This window comes from Miniopterus schreibersii (assembly GCF_964146895.1).
Source record: "Miniopterus schreibersii genome assembly, chromosome: 20".
In the NCBI taxonomy this organism is placed as follows: domain Eukaryota; kingdom Metazoa; phylum Chordata; class Mammalia; order Chiroptera; family Miniopteridae; genus Miniopterus; species Miniopterus schreibersii.
Window position 1 is genome coordinate 18390901 of NC_138122.1, and position 18204 is coordinate 18409104.

Consider the following 18204-nt stretch of genomic DNA (forward strand, 5'->3'; position numbering starts at 1 on the left):
CGCAAGGCACCTTCATGACTAACTTACACAGAACCCGTTCCCGTTCTTTTCTCTTCGGGGTATTTTTAAGCAGCCCAACTTTTCCTGCTGCTCACTGGTGCTCCAGAATCGCAACACCCCCGAGTCGAGCTCGGTGGAATTACAAGCTGTTATGTGTTGAAACACGGACAGTTTGGAGCCTGGACCCATTTTCATCCATCTGCCAGAATCTCAACTAACCGTCTGGCCCAAGGACTCGTCACATGGGCTCTGCCACTGGGCCCTCCCCTTGATGTCAGGCCATTGGCAGAGCTTAATCTTACTTGTTTTGTGTCAGAAACCTCTCATCCCATCTAATTTCCCAGGGCTGCTGTTGAGTTAAAACTGCTCTCAATACAAAATGCTTTTGTTTCTGAGAGTCAGAGCTCCAGGCAGCAGGTGCTTCCCTTTGAGTTGAGTCTTAACAATCGAATGAAGAGCACGTGGTTAGCACGGCGGAGTGCAGAGCGCACGTGTCGGTCGCTTTCAGTATGGCCACAAATCCTCTGCTGCAAACTAGGGACCTAATTCCTCTCCCTCGAGTGTGGGTTGTACTTAGTGACTTGTTTCTAATGAATAGAATGTGGGGGAAATGGCATCGTGAGCTTTGAGAGCAGCTTATAAAACATTCGAGCTTCTACCTCTCCCCCGGTCACCTGTTCTGGAGGGGAGCTGACATTCCAGCAGCCCTGAGGGGAAGCCCTGTGGCGAGGCCCCTGTAGACAGCACGCGATCGGACCTTCTTGGAAGTGAGTTCTGCAGCCTCGGTCCAACCTTCAGATGACTGTAGCCCCTGCCGACGCCCCGACAGCACCTTTGCGAGGACCTCAGCCGGAACCGTCGAGCTCAGCCATTTCTCAGTTCCCAGCCCCGAGGGTGTGAGATAGTCAATGTACATTTTAAGCCATTCTTCAGCAGTAAGTAATGCACTTGCCTGCTTGCCCATGTCTCGTCCTTAAGCTGGAGTCCTTTCAACCTTGGCATAGGGTCTCTTCAGCCAAATGCTAGACCAAGCATCAGTCTCTGGTCCCAGCTACCTCCTTTCCCACCCTGGAGAGCTGGGCTGGGCAACTACGGAAAATAAAGGTAAGCACCCCTCACCCTTCTCCCCACGGGTTTCAGAGCCTGGCATCGATGGCCGGCTGGGCCTCTGCTTCCTCTGGGCCTGGCCCTATCCCCTCTTCATTCTTTAGCACCCCGGGTGCCTCTAAGCAGGGCGCCCTCACCTGAGAGTGGGTGCCCATCCGCATGGCCCCGACACCGAGCCCTCCCAGCGCCAAACCCAGCTTCTCTGGGAGGGGTGTGTCGGAAGCCCAGGGGTGACAGGGACACTCCCCCTGCAATTTGAGGACCATTCTTTGGACCTAGGATGCATATGCTGGGGCCCTGAGAGGCAGTTGGGAGGAGGAAAGGGTCAGTCCCCTCACCTGTTTTCTTGTCAAGTAGCTGGGGTCAGCCTGTAGAGAGGCTGACTTGCATCGCCCCTGTCCCCCAGCCTCTGGAACCTGCGCGATCCCAGTTCAGCCCTCCAGGCTGAGCTGTGGCTGCTTTGGCACTTTGCCCTCTGGCTCCAACCAGTGTCCCCCAGTATCAGACCAAGGAAGCCAGCTTTATAAAGGCCCAGTGTCTGCCATGTGCAGACAGCGAGGACCAAGTTCCCCGTGGAGTGATTAATAGTGGCAGTTAGATCCCGCTGGGAAAGGTACCCAGGGGGACAGCTGAGCCTAATCAACCCACTTCCCCTGCAGGGAAGCATCTGGCTCCTGTGCTCCTGTCACCTGGCCAGCGTAGCAAGGGACTGGGTCTTGGCGGAAGTCACCCTTTCTGGCGTCTCTTGAGTTGTTAACCCCCTCCTCGGTGGTCCTTTCCGACTTGGCTGAGTTGCTCTTCATGCCTCCAGTCACCGGCGTCCCTAACACCCCATCCTGCAGGGAGTAGCAACAGGCCCTCCACTGTGTGGGCCCCACTTGGATGCAGTTGGAGGCCCTAATCCCTGCAACCTGTGTGCCTCAGATGCGGATGGGTTTGCAGGTGCGATTGAATTAAGGCTCATGAGACGCGGGTTATTTTAGTGGGCGCTGAATGCGCGTAAGAAGCAGAGGGATGTTGGCCACACAGAGGAGGCGACGTGAGGCTGTTGTCCTCTAAGGGAAGAGGTCAGCGCCCTGACAAAATGGTCAGTTACCGCATGCTTTAAAAAGTCTTGCAGTCCACTGGTTGAAAATCGCTGCCCTAGAACTGAGTGCGGTACTAGTGCATGGTCATCCCCTCCAACCACACGCGCACAGCCCCCACCCTCACCTGTTGACTGTCCTGGGAAAGCAGCCGGAGGGGCTTGCTCCTGTCCCCTGCTCCTGGGTCCCTCTGGGAGGAGATGGGGGGGGCGAGTGTAAGATCATTTGCCACCCAGCTTAGGAAATGAAGATACTCTGGATCTTTTCTCAACATATTGGTAGAATTTGGGAAGGTCCTGAGGGCTTCAAGGTTAGAAAAGACACCTCCTCGCTGTTTGTTAAATGTCCTAAACTGAAACCAGCTGTTTCTCCTGGGAATCAAACCCAGGGCGCCTTCTGAACCCCACCAAGAGCCAAGAGGCCACTTTATTTTTTTAAATTCTCACCCGAGGATATTTTTTCCATTGCTTTTCAGAGAATTGGGGGGTGGGGGGGAGAGATTGATGTGAGAGAGACACATCGATTGGTTGCCTCCCACACATACCCTGACTGGGGCCGGGGATCGAGCCTGCAACTGAGGTATGTGCCCTCGGCTGGAATCGAACCCGGGACCCTTCAGTCCGTGGCCCGACGCTCTAACATCTGAACCAAACCTGCTAGGGTAAGAGGCCGTTTATTGATTGCCTGTGTCCACGCTGAGAGCCAGGCCTGCTCTCCTGCCCCACCTTCCTCATCAGCTGGGCCCAGCGCACCCAGGGAAGGGCTTGGGGTCCTGACCATGGGGCCTGTGGGCAGGAGGAGGGTGACACAAGCCACCTCCTGCATGTGCTGGTAAAAAGGCACTTGAGTCTGAATGTCTGGAATGTCTGTCCTTCATCTCCAACCAGATCACACGGTTTCTGGGGCAACAGGAGCTTGTGGGCTTTGGTGTCGGAGGCCTGGGTCCAAAGCTCTGCGACTCACTGCGGTGGAAACTGATCCAAGTTACTTCATTTCTCTGAGCCCCAGAGTCATCTTTAGAACGGGGGGAAGACGGAATGTATTTAAAGACACAGCATACTGTGGACCCTCTGAAAACAGTTCAGTGTGGGTGTCCTGAGAAGGCAAATGGCTCCAGGGCATCCCTGTGTGTGTGTGTGTGTGGGGGGGGGGGGTCTTTGCAGGCCTCGAGAGTGAGGCTGAACGTGTGTCTAGAGGTCAAGACTGCTGAGCTCACTTGGCCACCTGGCTTCTAATTGCCACCGTCCTCCAGCAGCATGACCTTGGTCACATCAGCTGCCCGCTCGGAGCCTGTTCTCGTGTTCAGTGTGCGCACCTGTCCCTCCTCTCCCCCGTGTGGCTCCCGTGTCGGTGGGGTGGTAACACGTGAAGGGATCCCCTAGAGTTCAGGGCGCTCTCTGTACGCGGGAAGGGAACACCCTCACCTTGAGTCAGGGCGGCTGAGGCCTCGGGAGTGTGGAAACGGGGAGGGGGCGGTGACCAGAAACCAGGACCAATGTGTGCGCCTGGGGAGGGCGGCAGAAAGCAAATCAATCCGTGCGCCGCCTCCTGCCACCTAACCCGCAATCTGCCCGAGCATCCTCGCCGCCATCTGTCCGCGGCTCGGGATACACGGCCCTGCTCCCTACCGCTCGGTTTGCAGCTGCTCGGTGGACTCAGCTGGAGGCGGTGCCCTGGGGAGGCCGGCAGCAGGGCGTGGTGGTCCTTAAAGCGGCATTTTGTACTTAGCCTTTGCTTCTCGTATTTACATTTTAAAAATGTGTGGAGCACACCCAATCCACCCAGAATGAGACATATTTTACTCAAAGCTCCCTTTAAGCCGAGAGTAGGCACCGGGCTCGTTTTGCAGATGAGGCTCAGAGTGGACTGGGACTTTTGGTGGCAAGGGGTAGAAACCACAACTCAAACTTGGCTTAAGGGTAAGAGGGGGGCTTATTGGCTCGTGTAACTGAAGAGTCCAGAGGTAGAGCTGGTTCTGGAAAAACTATAGTTAGGACTCAGATGATGTCCACAGCGTGGGACCTGATTTCCTCTGTGGGTTTCTCAGGTTTTCTTCACACTAGATTCCCCACCTCCCCCTCAAAAAAGTTGCCTCACTTTCTCAATGGTCCCTGCAAAGGAACTGGGATCATGTGCCAGGACCCAATCTGAGTGCCCAGAGTTTAAATGGCTCTGATTGGCCCAGTGAGGGTCATGTGCCAGCCCTGACCTAGCCCCTCAGTGGCAGCCCTGGCACAAACTGAGTGGCCAGGAGGTTGGAAGGCTCGGATTGGTCAGGTCTGGATCCTGAACAAAGCCCTGCACCTGGGACTGGGTCCCTTCCTGGAAACCCAAGGGCTGAGCACAGGGATGTTAGGGTCCTGCGAGGGGCTCATCGGGGTGCTGTTGGAGAAGCGTTTAAAACACTGACGTCCCCCACAGACCAAGGTTGGGTGGCCTGCCCATCTTCACACAGGGGCGCAGCCCAGGCTCTCATCTCAAGCTGGCTGGTTTCAAAGGCTTCTCTATTTTTGCCATTCAGGGCAGCAACCCTCAGTTCCAGCCACACGTTAGAACCGGGGCAGGAAGGGGGTTCCAACAAATACTGGGACTTGGACCGTACCCCTGAACCAAGAAATGAGATGCTTTGGGGTGGGCGTGGGCATCAGTATTTCTCAAAAGCTCCCCAGGTGATTGTGTTGTGCGGCCAAAGAACTAGTGAGTTAGGAGTACCCCCTCCCCACTATGAGAGGTAGGGTGCTCGATGTCGCAAGTGTGGTCACTGTCACCGTGGGGCTCAGACAACCTAGATGAGTTTGGGGGTGACGAGCGGGTGCCCGGCAGATCTGGGGTGTGACCCTGAGCAGTCTGGCCTTGAAGCTGCCGCAGGCTGTATCGCGGCAGGGGCAGGGGCAGGGCTTCTCAGCTGAGCTGGGCGGGCACGGGCGCACCGGCCCCCCTGTATCACCTGGAGCACCCCCAGCGGGAGCATATAAATTACTTCAGTTGCCGAGCTGGCGAAGCACTTTAGGGGAGCGAGAGACATCGCGGTCCCCAGCCGGTGCTGTGGCAGCCCAGCCAGGGCTGCGGGCTGGAAACGGGCTGGCAGGGGAGACACCCGGCAGCCAGGCTGCTCCTCAGTTCCAGGCCACCAGCACCACCTGTCCCTCCTCTGAGACAAAGGGGAGAAATTCAGAATGCGGCTACTGAGGGGCCCGAATGGACAGGAGCACTGGCTGCCGGGCCGCCGCTGCCCCGATCGGCCGTGTTTACCCAGCTCTTCCTCCCGCTTTCTCCCTCCTCACCTGCTTCTGTAACTGCTTAGGACCAGCCACCGCTGTGGCAGGAAGGGAACCGACATCGCTGCCTTACGTGCCAGGTACCATCTCCCAGAGGCTCCAGACTTGCCGGAGGTTGTGAAACGAGCGCCTGGCGCCGAGGCCTGGCAGTCAGCTTCCAGCCGACGTCCCTGTTCTTTGCCAGGGTGACACTGGCAATTCCCTACCATTCCATAGATCTGCTCTTGCTTTTCCCGCCCCACACCTGTTATTTTAGAACATTTTGCTTCAGTCTCTATATGGGATCCCTTTTAGGGTCCCGCCTGTCGCTGTGACACGATCCGAAAACCAAGAGCCTCCAACTCCCGTGCCCCACTCAGAGCTTCTCCCCAAGTCACGTCTTCCTCCCAACAGACAACTTTACCCTTTCACTCTGATTTCAGCAAGATCTTTTATTTCTCTCCTGTTCCCCGATCGTGTCACACGAGCACAGGCAGCCAGGTACCTGTGCGGGCTGTTGGCTTTGTAAACGTAGAGCGGTCGGTACGTATAAAAATCATGCACCTCAGTGGTTCTTTAGCAAACACTTAACGAGGAAAAAGACTTCAGGTGTTTTGAGATGTCTGCCCTCTCTTGCATTCTAATCACTGAAAAATATCCTGCAGAAATTTTACTCAACTGTAGACACGTTTCTTTGCACACTTGCTAGTAACTGCCTAGTGGATTTCGGATGTTTATTTCTGACAGCTGTTTGTCACAGAAACTGCTGGCTTCCATTCTGGCAGAACACTGGACCCGCACAGGTGACAAGCGTGCATTCCACACGGCACCTCGGCCTATTGATCTGACACTGCCGTTACACATCGTTCAAATCGGCATCTCCAGCAGGGCCGGAGGCTGCCCGCCACGTCAGCTAATAGGAGGCTGCTTCTAGACTTCATGCCTCCATCTGGCCACGTCCTTCACAGGAGACCGAAAGGCCAGCTCCAGGACTGCAGGTCCTCTGGGTCTGTCAGTCTTTCCAGTGTCCTCGCTCACATGTTCGCTCAGGCTGCCATCACTTAGCACACAGCTTGTGCAACGACAGGGACACAGGGCTGACTCTTCACTGTCTCTGAGTCCAGCATTTGAACATTTATGTACAGACAAAGGAAAAATCACAGGCAACAGAACTCCAAACGAGACACACACTTGGGTCACATCTACAATTCCAGTTTTGCCAACGTCACTGGATGAGTGAGATCTTGTCCCGCCACAGCTCTGATTGGCCAACCAGGTGGTCTCAAAGTTCATCATCAAAATAGCTAAAATGGGGACTGTCCAGGCCCGGTTTGGCAGTGGGGCTTCTGTAGGCAGTGAGGTAAGTGCATTACGTGTTCAGTGGCTGATCCGTGGGAGCCTCAAAGATGACACCAGCCTCAGCTTTGAAGGAAGCGATGGTACAGAAAAGCCTCCAGTCCCAGAAGCCAAATGCTCTCTGCCATCAGAGACCTGCCAGGGTTTGCAGTGGGTGAGTGGATGGTGACATTTCCCCACGCAGTGACCCTGTGCACTGCCCCTGACCATGTCCACCCTGCCAATGCAGCCAGCCAGGTGCAGGGACTGCAGACTCTCACCTGCCTGGAGGGTTGAGGGGCCCCCTGTGTGACTGACAGCAGCAAAGGCCAAGTTCTCCAGCGTCTGGTTTGCAGTGTTTTTTGTTTTTTCTTTTAAGGTGACCACAAGTTTTACGTTGTTACATTCACACTAAGAACCATCTGATTACTCTATTTCAGATGACTAAAAAAAACCAAGTAGCAACGTGACACAGACACCAGGGGCACCAAGCCTCTGGTCACAGGGCACAGGAATGCACCATTAGGCAGAAACGAATTGCAGAAGCAAATGAACGGAGGGAAAAACCTAAGGAAATACAAGCTGAAAACTTCCCACTAATGAGAACGAAAGAGGGACCCGACATGGTACAAAACCCCCGGAGAAGAGCTTTCTGTTGAGGCAGGTTTCTGAGCATGGAACAGAAACACGTGGGTGCTGGGCTGCACCCCCGTCTGTCCAGGCCGACTCGAGGCCACTCTCGCCGACCCCAGCGTGGGAAGTGTTCTCATCGGCCGGGAGCGAAGATGAAATCCAGGGCCTGCCGTTCAGCTGCAGCGACGTTCGGGTGCCACAGATCCACCATGAACACCACCCGGGGGCCATCCTCCACTGAACCTGGGAGGGCAAGAGAGGAGAGGTTCGAGCAGCCCGGAGCCAGGACCCACGCGAGCTGGAACCCACACGTTAGCTTTCACGCACAGATCGAAGACCTCCCCCTCTCTGATCAGGAGTGTGAGCCTGGCGTCCGAGGTTCCGAGCAGGGTGCCTAACAGGAAACGGGCAGAGGGAGGGGGGTATGTGGTAGGAGCACAGGGTATTTAGGGCACTGAAGCTATTCCGTGTGCTCCTGTCGTGGTCAACACATGTCATTACGCATTTGTCGGAACCCACAGAATGTACAAGAGAGTGAACCCTAATGTAAACCATCGACTTTAGTTAACAACAGTGTGTCAATATTAGATCATCAATTATAACAAATGTACCACACTAATGCAAGATGTTAATAAAAGGGGGAATTGTGAAGGGGGTGGTGTGTACGTTCTGCTCAATTTTTCTGGAAACCTAAAACTGCTCTAGAAATAGTTAATTTTTAAAAGCGGCAATAGGAGAACCAGACACTCACCTTCGTGGAAGGCGGTGTGTAGGAAGGAGTCGTCAAAGAGAAGGCAGCGGCCCTCTGCCCAACACTGGGGCTCTCCCCCTACCACCAGCTCACAGCCACTTGGAGTTTTCAGACCTTGGGGGGGAAAGGAGAGGAGAGAGTGAAGGCAAAGGCAGGCAGGATCAGGCATGGCTGGAAGTCAGGGGGTGGCTGCTTTGGGGGCAGCTCTCAATTTCCAATCTTTAACCTCACCCCTCAGGGCCCCTATTTGGGGTTGGGGGTAGTTCAGTAGGGCAAATACAGGCTAGGCACCTGGATCCCAATGTATTCCCTGGGAAAACTCATTCCTCCAGTGGCTTAATCTGCTCTGGGTCACGGGCTCCTCTGATTAGAGCCAGGAACTGAGGCTTGCCCTTCACTTAAGATTCCTGAAGCCCAGCCAGGGAAACTGAGGGAGTCAGGTTCAGAACCCAGCCTTTCAATAACTGTGTTTCCTATGGTCCCGTCTCTAGGGCTGTTTCAAGTGAGATTAAAGATGTAAAGGCTCACACAGTGTCCTCCTCTTTGGGTTCCAACCCTTAAGTCCACTTTGAGGCCCGCGGATGGCATGTCCTTAATCTAAGTTTCCTGGCCTCATTCTGGGAAACCAGAGGACACGCCTAAGAAATGCCTGAGCTTCAGGAGGATGTGGAATGACACCTTTGTAAGGAGCCATATGCTTAATGTGCCAGTGGCGAGTCCCATGCCAGTGCCTAGCCCCGAGAGGGGCCTGGGGGAAATGCTGCCGCACATGCGCTCACATCCCGCCTCCAATCCAACAGTCTGAGGAAACACTGGGCCCTGTCACTACAGATGCAGGAGGCTGGGCCAGCCTGACAGCTCTGTGGAGGGACTGGACCAGGAGGAAGGGGGCCCTGCAAGAGGGGCTGGGATTGTGGTGTCCTCATCTGTCCTCAGTGACTCACTGTGACAACCATGACCCTGGGACAGTTGGCACTGTCTCTTATGACGAACATGAGACAGCTTTTTCTCTAACAGGCAGGGTATTTTAATGCACTCTCAGAGCCAGAGATGGATGGCTCTAGGAAGATGAATGCAGTGAGAATCCTTAAGAGGCCGCGTGGAGCACTGGGAAGGACGAGGCCCTGGAATCAGATGACTGGCTCTGACACTTATCTGCTGTGTGACTTTGGGCAAGCACCCAACCTCTGTAAAGAGGGGACATTAGCGTACTTACCTGCCAGTGCTAAGCGACCGACCACTGTCCTTGCTATTAAGAACTGAAGCCTGACTGTGAGCAGGCTTGTGTTAAACACTTTATAGACACCACCTCACCTACTGCCCAGATGGAGCAACTGGGATACAGAGAAGTTAAGGGACCTGCTGGAAGTCACTGTTTAGTCCTTGTAGGAGTTGAGATTTGTATTCAAATCTGTCTGGCTCCAAAGAATAGGATCTTACAACACTGGACAGCATGATATAAATGCTGGTTATTACATTAGCAGTGGTAGTTAAGTGATTGTTGATTTTCCTGCAGTTAATGTAAGTTTCAACCATCAATAGCACATTTCATTGAATCAGCTGAGACTGTCCTTCTGACTCTGAAACCAGGACCTCCCACTACTGTTGACAACTGCTAGGGGGCTAGGGTTGTAAAGGGATTCAGCGTCACTCCTGGGCTTGAATGAAGAGAGCCCCAGGGCCATGTCCCCTTCATGCATGCCCGCACTGGCTGTGCAGGTGGAGGAGGCCTTTGGGACAGGTGCTTCTCTGTAGGGACAGTCTACCCCGGTTTCAGAAAGAAGATCCCCTTCTCTGACACTAAATAACTGATTGCCACCCACCACGGTACAACAGAAAAACAGCCTGGCTTGCCAGCTTGCCAGCCCCCTGCCTCCCCCCACACTCTGCTCCAGCCGCCCACCATTCCTGCCTCTTGCCCACAAACCAATTTAGTTGGCACAAGTAATCAATACTCCCCTAAACAGAATTAGGGTGGCTCCTGGGGATAGAGACAGGTCCCGTACATGGCCTCAGCCAGTCCCATGTGCCCAGGCCCCTCTTTGGCTTAGGGTTTGCTGCTCTGTCCCCACCAACCACTGAGGAAGGCAGGAGAAGGGTGGAGAAAAGGCTCTGTCCACCAGTGGCCCCACTTCAGGAGGCTGGCGGCCGGCACTCAGGGTGGGCAAGGCAAACACGAGCTGATGTGCTGGTACCACACAGCTTGGCGGCCCAGAAATCCGACGGCATATGCATGAACGGAAAATGAGGGTGGGATTGTGCTTATTTAGTGAGGATTGGCACACTACGATGGTGCATTTTCATCTCCCTTCCCTGAGGGCCAGCCATTTGGATGGGTACCTGCCTCCCCAGGGACACCTGCCTGGTAATCGTCAGAGGTGGCTTCCTGGAGATCCGTGGCGGTGTGGCTGGGATGACCCAGCCCCATACACCACGCCGGGGCTGCAGCTGCTGGAGGGACACTTCCACCAGTCACAACTCAGACGGAAGGCAGGAGGAGAAGGGTTGGCATTTCAAGGATCACAGGTACCTCCCTCGCCTTCAGCCATGTGTAACGGGCAGAGGTGTGACCACCAGACATGCACGAGGCTCCACCAGTCTCGCCCTGCTCCCGACTCCCTCTCTGTCAACACTCAAGGTCACATGACTCAGACACACCTTTATTCCCTTCCTGGGAGGACAGGAATGTGGGCGTGACAGTGGAAAGGAGGAAACGGTGAGCAAAGCCAACCCTGGAGCTTGCCCTGGCTGTGGGGACTAGCCACGCTCCAACGGGATGTCATCCAAGGCCTCCTGCTGTCTGGGGAACATGACGTGGCCCACTTTTTCTGGTGGCAACTAGCGGGGCCAAAGAAAGAATGACAGGCCATTAAGAAGCCTAATCCTCCAACCAGCACTCCAGGGAAGTATCATCACCTCCATTTGACAGACGAGAAAGTGGCAACTCAAAGAGTTTTAGGGCCCTGCCCAAGGTCACTCAGCAAATGGGGTTAACAGGTCTGAGCCCAGGCGCGTTTGCTTCCACGGTCCGTTCATTTCCCATTGTTCCTGAGGGCAGAGACCTTGTCTCATGGACCTTGTCTCTTTATTACACCGTCTGTCATAGTGTTTGATCCTCAAAGCTACCAGCAACTGTTTACTGAATGCTCTCACACTCTAGGCACTGTGTCGAGCAGCCATAGGGATATTACTTTATTTAATCCCCTAATGATCCCGCGAGATAAGTACTATCTCCACATTTTACACATGAGGAAACTGAGGCACAGACAGACTCAGTTACCTGCCCAAAGTGACCCAGCTGACCATGAAGCCAGGCCACCTCCTCCAGAGCCTCAACCTTTCCTCCTGAAATACTCAGTGCCCACTGCTCGAACCCAGTTCCTTTTGGCTTCTAAAGCAGTGCAGCCCTCTGTGGAAGCCAGACTTGCCTCAGAATCCCGAGACAGGACATGAGAAGCAGAGGGCTCTGGGAGAGTGAAGCGGGGGTGGAGGGCATGGGGCGGCCCACTCAGGCCCCCCAAGGCTCCTATGTGGCCCTATGGACCCTGCTCCGCTCCACATCAGGCTCCTGGGCTCCTCATGTGTTTTCCTTCCTCCATCCTGACGCCCGGGCAGCGCTGAAAACTCCCCAGCGCGCTCCCCCAGGCCGGGATGCTAAGGTGCTGCCATCGCCCTGGTAACCACGCCATCACTGTGACTCACCAGGAGCAAACGAGGCATTCTGGGGAACCAATATCCCTATTTCCAAGCCATTTTCAAGCCTGCTTCTACTAAGTCGTCCCTCTCTATCATGCTCTGTGTGAAGCAATGCTTTACAACACACACATTCTCTTACCAGATCCTCAGAGTACCTCTATAAAAGACGACCTTCCAAACGAGGAAACTGAGGCTCAGAGAGGTAAAGAGACTTGCCCAAAGTAACAGAGCCAGCTCGAGGTGGGGCCCTGATGCAAACACAGGCAATCTGACTCCAACCCTGTTCTCAAAATCTGCCACACACAACACACACTTTCCCCATTTCCCTAGAGTCACCACCAAGCATCATTTTCTCTCTAAATATTCAGAAGGCACTGGCATCTTTCATAGCCACCCGTCATCATGATGAACCTCCGTAATCACCGTAATAGTCTTTGGCTCTAGAGCTCCACTGTCCAATACAGTAGCCACCAGCTATATGTTGCTATTTATATTTTAATTCTGATTAAGTTAAAAATTGAGCCCCTCCGTTGCACTAATCACATCTCAAGCACTCAATGGCCACGTGGGGCTAGTGGCTACTGTATTAGTGCGCACGGAGACCGTTTCTACCAGCGCAGAAAGCTCCCTTTGGACAGAGCTTTTGTCAGTATTAGATTCACACTGATCACGAGTTTCTTTTTTGACCCAATTTCTGCTGTCAAAATTGCTTACAGGTGGCTCATCAATCTGTAATAGAAATACAGTGAGGAATGTGAAAAAAAAAAAGGATGATTCTGGCTACTGAGCTTTGTGTGTGTGGATCCCCACAAGTCAGGCCGACACTACTAAGGGTGGGTGCTGGGAGCCCCCGGCCCTGCGACATACCTAAATGGCACCGGATGCGGATGTTGGTGGGTCCATAGTGCTCCGTTATCACGGTCCCGGGGCTCAGCACGGAGATGCACGCGTTCCCAAAAACATTGTTACCAATACAGGTCCGAAGGCTTCCGAGCAAGCGGTACGTCCGTGGACACTTCCTGCAGTTCCTGGGGACGCACACCCCCTGATTGACCAAGTAAAAGGTGAGCCACTCCCCGCTGGGGGTGCTGTTCATTTTCCAGCCCTGCGGGAGGCTGCAGTTCGAGAAAGCTTTGTAGAGGGTCTCGAACTCGCACAGGACCGTCTGGAAGTTGCGCTCCAGCAGCTCCACGTCGTGCTTCTGGGCGTCCCGGGAGAAATAGGGCGTGGTGGGCAGGTCGGGCAGGAAGAAGACCTCGGGCTTCTGGATGGAGGGCCGGCTGCTGAGGTAGCGGCCCTGCTCGCGGATGCCCTTGTGGATGCGGCCCATGCCGGACCAGGAGTAGCGCTTGGCGTACTCCTGCAGGTTGTGGTAGAGCTTCTGGTTGAGGCCCTCGTTGTGGGTGCAGCGCACGCACTCGGGGGACTGGCAGTACACGTACCCATTCTGCAGCCCGTTGGCGTCTGCGGCCTGCATGAGGGAGTTGACGGAGACGTAGGGCCTCGGCTGCTCCCGGCCCACGTGGTAACAATACCACACGAACAGGACCAGCAGGCAGGCCACGGTGACCACGGCGGTGGTGTCGCAGTCCCGCACGGACTGGATGCCCGTGGCGATGCAGTCCCGCAGGCCATCCAGCGACCAGCTCCAGCCCACCAGCCACTCGAGCGACATCTTGGGGGAGTTGTTTTGGGTGTGAAGCGAGCTCAGTCAGTCAGTCCTCTGGGGCCCCAAACACCTTGTAGGTTAGCATGGGGCAGCTGGGACGGGGGGAGGCATGGCTGCCCCTGGTCCTCAGGTCCTGCCAGGGGTGGCATTGACGAACAGTGCGGCCGCCTGTGCCCACCACTCCACTCTAGGCAAAAGTCACCGTGGGCAAAGCAGAAGGAGCTGCTTTATGTCACGTTAGCAAGTGCTGTTGGTCACTGTGAAATGATTTTTTAGGAAGTCCAAACCTGAGATGGAAAAACAACACACAAACCAGCATAAATTTTTATACCTGGAGAAGTCCTCAGCTGAAATGGAAAGTCCCAGATCATTTTGTAAGGTCCTTGCTGGTAGGGGACACACTTCTCAATCTTGTGTATTCTCTCTCCACTTTACCACCACCTCCGTTTCCTAAAAGACCAGCAGTGTCTCATCAGCATCAAGTACTGTTTGCTAATTGCAGTAATCCCAGCCATCTCATGCCATCCTTAGGAGCTGCTCTAGTTCCCATTTCACAAATGAGGAAACTGAGGCTCAGGGAGGCCCTATAACTCCCCCAAGTTCATGCAGCCACAGCAGGGACACAAATCCCATCTGACTTCAAAGTGATACCCATTTTGCAATCCTCTTTCATACCAGATACTTAAAAAATGCTTACTCTCCTTCAATCTCTGTACCTTTAAAGCAGGAATGGGGAATGTCTGGCCCGCGTATACGGCCCGCAAAATCATTTGGTCTGGTCCTGCTAAGGAAACTGTAGGTCCGAAATTCAATAAATCTAGGAGCTTTTATCATAGCTAATTTTTAAGTTGATAATTTTGTATGGCCCGAGAATGATGTTACAAACATCCAAATGGCCCTTGGCAGAAAAAAAGGTTCCCCACCCCTGATTTAAAGGGGGGGGGTGGTTCAAACGCATTTTAAAAATGGCAAGGGAACTTTAAAACTGTTTTACTTTGTTTTTATAGCCCTCCATCATTCTTACTGAATCTCTCTTGCCCTTCTGACGTGGGTTGGGCTTACATCAAACCGGAAAAGAAAGTGGGTTCCCTGTGGCCACAGCAATGGCAGACAGTGGGCACTTCCATCTGCCCCCTTGGGAGACTACTTACTGGCCTCTGTCATGAGGTTATGAAAGTGACATGATGAGACAGAATGGAAATAAAAGCCCTTTCAGGTTCTGACTGTCTTCCAAACAGACACATGTGCTTTCCCGTGTATTTTATTGATGGTCAGGGCCACTGTCCAGCATCCTGATTATCGTAATAACTTAAGGTATGATTGTAGCTCAGTGGTCATACTACCCATTCTATAAAGCCCCTGCCATTTCCCAGCTGGAACCCTCTGCCCACCCTGCTTTTTCTAGCCTGCTGAGAACAGCCAGGCCTATGTTCTACTATAATTCTAATACATCCCCTCATCTCAAGGAGCAAAATAATTCAGACAATTCATTTTGTACTCTGCCCTCTATTCTCTCTCAGGAATATAAGAAGGAAACGAAAGAAGTGGGAAAACTGGACCCTCACCTTTCAGGACTAAATGTGGCCTGAAAATTCTTGCAGTGGAGCAGAGAGATTAAGAATCCAAACTGGAGATGGGCTAGACTGAGTATTAATCCCGACCCTGGACAGGTCACTTCCCGTCTTAAGTCTCAGTTTCATCTATAACATGGGGTAACGCTCATCTCACTCAATGAGGGTGAGCAACAGCTGTCAAGCCCTTACGATCAGGTCATGATAAGCGTTCAATATGTGCTGGTGACTGCTATGACGTGTGGCATCCCACCTTGATCAGCAAACCAAAGGTAGGTTCTGGACACTTTTGTTGCCACACCTCTCAAGTGGTTTTTTGGCCCCCAGACTTGCAGAGCTAAAAACGAAAGGGAAACTTTAGGTGATCATTAACTGCCTCTTTGCATATTTCCAGTTTACAGTGAATAAGGAATCGCCTGACTATTGTGTCCAGTAAATCCAAAGCGCACATGCTAAATATTCATGCATGGTTTTTATGTTTCAAGGAAAAATACAAGAGTGGGGAGGTGAGAAGCTAAATTTTTTCTCACATGCTCTCAATTTCTTCACAGATTTGGGAGAAGAGGAAAAGGCTGGGCCCCACTGGATGGAAACAGACCCCTCTGGTTCTCTCTCAGTCCTACCGTAACTGGCAGCTGTTTCCTCTTGAGAAGAGAAAGAAAATTTGAGTGAAGGGTGTTTTATTTGCAAGCCAGCTCCCAAGCAAAATCCCAGGATTCCCGAACTTCAGTGTGAAACAATCACCTGCATAATAACAAGCACTTTCACTAAAAGGATTTCCCCCATCACTGAGCTAAATTCCCAGCTGGAACTTTTAAACTCCCTCTCTCAGGAGGAGAGGTTGCCTTAAATGTTCTAAGAGTGAGATGGTGATAATTTGCCAGACACCTGTTAAGTGTTAGTTCCCCTGAGCCCTGCTAAGCGCTAGAGTTCAACTCAATCAAATGAAGGCATGGAGGACAGCATAGAAGATGAAGGAATCGCTCCACTGAACACCCCTGCAGCTTACCCCCTCCTCCGGGAAGCGTCATCCTGTGCAATGACAGCCATGAGCGCTCCCTAGACTGAGCTATAAACAAAAGGCAACAAAAGATCCTGAACCCCAGAGCTCCAGGTTCGGACCCTGTTCACAAGATCATAAACACCACTGAGAACTAAAGTCAGGACTTTTCAGACCTGTCAGTTACTTTTAGCCAAAATATGCAGGCAGGTGCCTGAGCCCAGAGGTGGCTTAACAAGCTCATAGCTGATATGGCTCCTGAGCCCAGAGGTGGCTTAACAAGCTCACAGCTGATATACGACAGGAAAAGTAACCCTTACATTTGCAGGGTGATTGGCAGTTTATTAAATGCTGTTTCAAACATTTGGCCTATTGTACCCAGTGACAGCCAGTGTGTGTGTGTGTGTGTGGGGGGGGGGGGGTGAATTCCCCCACCCCACCCCCAGTCTCAGGGACCACAGTAACTTCCAGCTTCCTTCACACATCTGCTCAGGTTCATCTGTTTCATTCCTGTCCTCATTAGGGATGGGGGCATCTCAATGCAGCTCTGCACAATCCAATTCCAGATCTTAAAGGTTAGTCAGCTTGGGGAATGAAGTCCAAATTCATGGCCAACTGGTGAGCAAGTCCAATCAAATACAGCTTCTGATACAATGAACACCCACCTGGGGGCCAGACTTATAGCTCTAACCTGGTTAGTCTCGTTCACACTACCAAAGGGCTGCCCAACGCTCAAAAGCTTCTGACCATTCTCAGGGTGAGGCCAGGTCACCCCAGAAACCCCCCAGGGAGTGCTGAGCAAGGTGAGTAATGCAAGCTGCCCTCTCCACCCAGGAGCCAGGAGCCAGCAGCCAGGAGCCGCTCTGGGGCCAGCGCACCCCCGTGGGGGATCTGGAGACCTTCCCTCCTCACTTTCTTGGCCAGCTTTCTCAGCATCCACTCACTCTGCAGAGTGGGGTTAAGGGGAGGGCAGAGGATGGGTTAATACAGATGGTGACCACCAGGAGGTCAGGGGAAGAGGGGGATGGGACGAGAGAAAGGTGACTATTGACAAGAAAAGTAGGCGATCAGCTAAGAGTAGGGAATGAGGCTTATGGTGATAACTCAAGGGGCAGAGGAGGAGGGTCACTATGGAAAATATGGGAAGTGGGTGATGCTCAGGGCTGGGGGGAGGGGGTGGCAAGGAAAGGGATCGAGGAAGACGGCCACCGGGAGAGGAGGGTGATATGGGAGGGCATCAACCCTAACGAGGGGCCGGCGATGAGGCAGGGGCCAGGAGGAGGGTGATGCCCGACCCCGGCCGCGACCACAGACCAGGCGGTGGCGCTCGGCACGGGGGAGCGCCGGGCGGCTGGGCCCCTCGCCGGGCCGGGATGCGGGGCGCGGGCGGGCGCCGGCGTCTCAGAGCATCCTCAGCGGCCGCGCCGCCGGGCGTGGGGACCGCGGGCCTGCAGCCGCCCGGCCCCCGCCTCCTCCCCCTGCAGCGGGGTCCGCCCGGCCGCGCCGCCCTCCCGCCCCCCAGAGACGCCGCTTACCTGCGCCCCGGAGCGCGGGCGGCAGGGGCGACGGCTGCGGCCCGGAGCGACTCCGCCGCCCGAGGGCGCGGACGCGCGGACGCCCCTGCCCGCGCCGCGGAGCCACCGCCCGGCCGCTGCCCGGCCCACGCCGCGGGAGCCCGAGCGGGAGCCGAGCTGGAGCCCCGGCGGTGCCGACGCGGCGCTGCGCTCCGCGGGGACCACAACTCCCACAATGCCGCGCGCGGCGGGGCGGGGCCGGCGCGGGGGGGCGGGGGCGCCCGCTGGGATCCCGACCCCCACGCGCGTCTTCGCTGGTCCTGCGCAGGTGACCCGAGGACGGGCTCTTGCCGCCCGCCCAGGTGGCTTTTGCCGGAGCGGCCGCTTCCCGCTGCAGCCGAATCAGGGATTCATTCGTTCGCGGGCCTTAATTCACTCGCTCCGCCTTTGCCTCGGCCCCTCCGTCTCTCCTCCTCTCGCTCCTCAGCCAGCTCGGGCTCCCTGGGTCTCTCCCGCCTCCGTTTCCTCCTTTCAGTCTCTTTCACTTTCTCTCCCCCATCTTTCCTGCTTCCCTGCCTCCCGCCCT

The 18204-nt window shown here is 54.5% G+C and overlaps 1 protein-coding gene across 1 annotated transcript; it reads right to left on the reverse strand.

Annotated features, from left to right (window-relative positions):
• Window positions 1-5882: 5882 nt before the first annotated feature.
• On the reverse strand, window positions 5883-17832 carry ASPHD2 (aspartate beta-hydroxylase domain containing 2). Its single transcript, XM_081123263.1, has 4 exons — window positions 17640-17832; window positions 12732-13820; window positions 8169-8282; window positions 5883-7660 (listed from the first exon to the last, which is right to left on the reverse strand). The coding sequence occupies exons 2-4, from the start codon at window positions 13537-13539 to the stop codon at window positions 7551-7553; spliced, it is 1032 nt and encodes a 343-aa protein (XP_080979389.1). The 5' UTR covers window positions 13540-13820; window positions 17640-17832; the 3' UTR covers window positions 5883-7550.
• Window positions 17833-18204: the final 372 nt, after the last annotated feature.

Bases quoted from the DNA above. Each gene is read 5' to 3' on its own strand.
- ASPHD2 (XM_081123263.1), bottom strand. From the start codon at position 13,539: ATGTCGCTCGAGTGGCTGGTGGGCTGGAGCTGGTCGCTGGATGGCCTG. The intron at 8,283-12,731 runs GTATGTCGCAGG...TTCCCCCCCAAG, and splicing joins CCGCATCCGGTGCCATTTAG to GTCTGAAAACTCCAAGTGGC. The intron at 7,661-8,168 runs GTGAGTGTCTGG...TTGCCCTCCCAG, and splicing joins ACACACCGCCTTCCACGAAG to GTTCAGTGGAGGATGGCCCC.